Source organism: Argentina silus (genome assembly GCF_951799395.1).
Source record: "Argentina silus genome assembly, chromosome: 10".
NCBI lineage: Eukaryota > Metazoa > Chordata > Actinopteri > Argentiniformes > Argentinidae > Argentina > Argentina silus.
The window spans coordinates 1,429,901-1,434,900 of NC_139664.1; the positions used below are offsets into that span (position 1 = coordinate 1,429,901).

Here is a 5,000-nt window from a genome sequence, read left to right on the forward strand (position 1 = left end):
TGACATGTCTTTATAGAAGAAGCAGGAACCTTTGAGGAACCCTCCTGGGTTCCATGTAGAACACGTGCCACAGAAGCCCTCAGTGTCCTTTAGAAGGTTCCCCGTAGGGACAGAGTGTGGTCACATGTCCCCATCTGACCTGTTCTTCTTTGCTGGTCTCCTAGGGAACCTCACCAAACACATGAAGTCAAAGGCTCATGGGAAGAAGTGTCAGGCCGTGGCGTGTCTGAATCCTGCTTGGACGAGCCAGAGGCAGAGGGAGCAGCAGGTCATCACACACTCATCACACACTCACACACACACACACACACACACACACACACACACAGGAGAGGAGAAGAGAGCGATGGAACACAGAGGAGAGGAATGTTCTTGAGTCCCTGCTTCAGAACCATTCTTTGTTTGGTTTACAGTCGTCAAGGCGACAGTCCTGGCCTACAAACTGGAATGTTACAGATTCTCACATACAGTATACCTCCCCTCTCCTCTCCTCCTCCTCTCCTCTCCTCTCCTCTCCTCTCCTCTCCTCTCCCCTCCTCTCCTCTCCTCTCCCCTCCCCCTCCCCCCTCCTCTCCTCTCCCTCTCCCCCTCCCTCCCCTCCCTCCTCTCCTCTCCCCTCCCCCTCCTCCTCCCCCCTCCTCCCTCCTCTCCAGTTTCCTTCAGTAGACATAGAGGTTTGTGAATGAACCCAGCAGCATGACTCCATGGAGTGAAAGCCTTGACTGTGTGTTTGTTACCTATTACTAACCTCAGGATGAGAGACACAGCATGTAGCATGTAGCATTCCTTTCTATTCATTCCCTGTATTTAAGTGTGTGTATTCGTGTGTGTCTGTGTGTGTCTGTGTGTGTGTGTGTCTGTGTGTGTGTGTGTGTGTATTCTGTGTCTGTGTCTGTGTGTGTGTGTGTGTGTGTGTGTGGTCATCTCATACGTTACTCTCTCTGTCCAGCAGGAGGCAGTGAGGAGCGTGTGTGTGCCTCAGAGGAACACCGCTTCTCTGACTTTGACGAATCTGATGATGACGATTCTGATGATGATGATGATGATGATGATGAAGACGAGTCCTCATCCCACGACGACCCCCCCTCCCTGCTCTCCGACACTCGTCCGTCCAACAGCGGCAGGCAGGAGACCCTCGACCCCCCCAGCCAGGCCCCCCCTCCCAGACCCCAGGACCCCCCCAGCCAGGCCCCCCCTCCCAGACCCCAGGACCCCCCCAGCCAGGCCCCCCCTCCCAGACCCCAGGACCCCCCCAGCCCGGACCCCTCCAGCCAGGACCCCCTTCCCAGACCCCAGCACCCCCCCAGCCAGGACCCCCCCAGCGGGGACCTTCCTCCCAGAGCAGCCTGGTCCAGCGGGGGGCCTCCTCTCCAGGCCACCGGAGGGCCGTGTTCTCCCACCGGGGCAGGAACGCCTCCCCCTGCCTCAGAGCCTCCCCCTTCCCTAGAGCCTCCCCCCCCCTCCCCCCACACCTCCCCCCCATCCCCCTCCCCCAGAGCCTTCTCCCCCAGCAGTGAGAGCTGCTCCCCCCTCCGTAGTCTCTCCCCCAGGTTACCCTCCCCCTCCTCCTCCCTCACCCCACGCCTCTCCCCCTCTCCTGAGAGAGGTCCCTCCCCCATCAGAGCCCTCTCCCCCCTGCGGTCTCTCTCCCCCCTCTCTCTCCGTCCCCTCTCTCCCCGCTACCGGACGTTGCGTGCCCGGGCCCCCCCCTCTCCCCTGCCTCCCCCGTCTCCCCTGGCCCCCCCCTCTCCCCTGGCCCCCCCCTCTCCCCTGGGGCAGCTGCAGCAGCTACAGGTGGGTTCTACCCCTGGGGCCTGTGAGCCAGATGTGGCCCGCAAAACCATTTACCATGTTTACAGGACGGTAAAACATTCCCAGTCTGGATCTCTTTACCACATATATGAGATTAGATTTCTCCAAAAAATAAATAAATAACAGACAATCCCCCCCCCGCCCCCAAGTCTTTTTTGCATTACAAAAGTCATATAGACATGACTAAATGTAACATAACTATTGATATGAGTGTTGATTCTGTTTATTCAGAAATGTGTTGTTTGGGGTCTTCCTGGGCAGTCATAATTACTGCTTAATTTTCATGCAAGGAAAACTGGGTCTGGGTATCTAAGGGTTAACCAGTCCAGTCCAGTCCAGTCCAGTCCAGTCCAGCCCAGTCCAGTCCAGTCCAGTCCAGTCCAGTCCAGCCAGACCAGTCCAGTCCAGTCCAGTCCAGCCAGACCAGTCCAGTCCAGTCCAGCCTAGTCCAGTCCAGACCAGTCCAGTCCAGCCCAGTCCAGCCAGACCAGTCCAGTCCAGCCAGACCAGTCCAGTCCAGTCCAGTCCAGTCCAGTCCAGCCAGTGGCTGAGTGATACCCTGTTCATGAGTGACTGAGGTAATGATGGTGTGTTTTCTCCCCCTGTAGGAGAGAAGCGGTACTCCAGGTCTGATGTCTGCAGAGACCAGCCTTTACCCCCAAGCTCTCCGCCTGTCCTCCACCCCCACCCCCACGGCCCCCCCTGGCCCCTCCACCCCCCTGGCCCCTTCAGGAGACCATGTCTTCAGCCACCTGCCTCTCCACTCCCAGCAGACCAGAGTGCCCTACCTGATGATTCCTATAGGGGGGATACAGATGGTGCAGGCCCGACCCCGAGCCCGAGCCCGCTCCCACCACCCCTCCACCCCCACCTCCCCCTCCTCTCCCCACACCCCCTCCACCATCACCCCCTCCCCCTCATCCTCCTCTCCCCCCACACAGGGCCCCTCGCTGGGCCAGGCCAGGAGAGACACCCCCCCCTGGGGCGGGACCCCCAGACCGCCTGGCCTCAGGACTCCATGGCAACACTGGTCACAGGACCAGGAAGCAGCGGCCGGAGCCAGCCAATCAGGGCGTAGCTTTCCTTGCCACGCCCCCTTGTGTTCCAAAGCGGAGTCGGAGACCAGAAACAAAACTAAGCAAGATGGCAGCTCACCTAGTTCCTCCCACACACGCAGGACAGAGGCGGAGTCAATGGAACCGTGGACCTCAAACCGCCAAGAAGCTCCTCCCCCCTCTCAGCCAGCCCCGCCTCCCCCACACAGGACTGGACAGCTGTCTGAGGGGGAGGAGCCACCAGGGTCGCGGCCCACAGCCTCTGGTTCAGGATTGGTGGAAGGAGGAGCTAAATTCAGAGACTCAGCCAATGAAGGCCAGAGCACCTCCTAGTCTCCGGCCAATGATGCGCATGCATCGTTTCCGCTGTTGTGTCGATCCTCTTGGTTCTGTTCAGTTTTGTATTGGGTTGTTTTTTATACAGTTTTCAATACGATTGTTAACTTTGTTGTTTGTTCTTCTGCAATATTCAGGTTTGTTATAAGAAGCACTTTTTTCTTTTTGAACAATAATATTTCTGTAAATCTATATATCTATCTCTCCTGCTATCTTAATATCTATTTGAATATATTATGTCAAATGAGTATGAATACATTTGTAAATGACCAAAATCTTTCGATCGACAATAATTCCAGTTTCTGTTTTGTTATTTTGTCCAGTATAGCTCCGACTGTAGATACTTGTGCCTTTTCTGTCCAGGGTTGTGTCGGCATGCATCTCAAATGTCTTTCCTTGCGTCCTCTCTCCTTCCCTCCTTCTCTAAACACCTTGGATGAGGAGGTGGAAGGGGAGGAGCCTCAGATCTTCTCCTCCAAGGCGTTTAGTGAAGGAGGCGAGGACAGAGGAGGAGAGGACAGAGGAGGAGAGGACAGAGGAGGCGAGGACAGAGGAGGAGGGGAATCGAGGAAAGTCTTCTGAGATTCCACCTTCGCCAGAGAGAGGGAAGGAAGTTTCTCTCTCCTCTCTCGTTGTTTCCGGGAGTTTCTATGTTGGCATGACGATTGTTTGAGTCCTTGAGGCTGTTGCTCTGTTGTCACGGTAACAGGGGGATGCATGAGGAGGGTTTAGAAGGAGCAGCAGAGAGATTTGCACTGAAGTCATATTTTTTAACAGATTTAGTTTAAGATCTTTTGCCTCTACCAAGAAGAGTGCTCCATATTTATTTGTTTTATCAGGCGATGAAAGTGATTGTTTTAGTTTTACTTTTTTTACTTTTTTTTTTACTTTTTATTGTTGGTAAAGAAGAGACCATGCCATGTATTTGTATTTGTTGTTGTGTGTTTTTCATGATGTTGTTAAGACTTGAAGCAGACGGAGGGAGACTGGTGCAGTGCAGCACAGGAGTAATAAAGCCCTGCTGATTTATAGTCTCTGAACCAATAAAGAGCGGCACGCGTCTAAAACACGCTTTACTTCTAGATGAAACGTCCTGGTTCTAATCCTGGCTCTAATCCTGGTTCTAACCCTGGCTCTAATCCTGGTTCTAACCCTGGCTCTAATCCTGGCTCTAATCCTGGTTCTAACCCTGGCTCTAATCCTGGTTCTAACCCTGGCTCTAATCCTGGCTCTAATCCTGGTTCTAATCCTGGTTCTAATCCTGGCTCTAATCCTGGTTCTAACCCTGGCTCTAATCCTGGTTCTAACCCTGGCTCTAATTCTGGTTCTAACCCTGGCTCTAATTCTGGTTCTAACCCTGGCTCTAATCCTGGTTCTAACCCTGGCTCTGGGCTCTAACCCTGGTTCTATAGTAGTAACAGGCTGTGTAGAGGTTATAGTAGTAACAGGCTGTGTAGAGGTTATAGTAGTAACAGGCTGTGTAGAGGCTATAGCAGTAGTAACAGGCTGTGTAGAGGTTATAGTAGTAGTAACAGGCTGTGTAGAGGCTATAGTAGTAACAGGCTGTGTAGAGGCTATAGCAGTAGTAACAGGCTGTGTAGAGGTTATAGTAGTAGTAACAGGCTGTGTAGAGGCTATAGTAGTAGTAACAGGCTGTGTAGAGGCTATAGTAGTAGTAACAGGCTGTGTAGAGGCTATAGTAGTAATAGGTTGTGTAGCGGCTATAGCAGTAGTAACAGGCTGTGTTGAGGTTATAGTAGTAAGCTGGTGTCTGCTGTGATTCCTGACACCACCACT

General features: G+C 53.6%; 2 protein-coding genes across 2 annotated transcripts in view; both read left to right on the top strand.

Annotated features, from left to right (window-relative positions):
* The window catches only part of LOC310810342 (tRNA selenocysteine 1-associated protein 1-like), a 170,027-nt gene that overhangs the window by 164,406 nt on the left and 621 nt on the right, over positions 1 to 5,000 (top strand). The window lies entirely within an intron of this gene.
* Positions 125 to 4,241, top strand: hivep3b (HIVEP zinc finger 3b; the record flags this gene model as incomplete). The annotated part of the gene is given in 6 exon segments (XM_083678545.1): positions 125 to 215; positions 218 to 268; positions 950 to 1,404; positions 1,486 to 1,647; positions 1,747 to 1,794; positions 2,421 to 4,241. Coding segments are annotated over 6 exon segments (1,587 nt in total). The 3' UTR covers positions 3,201 to 4,241.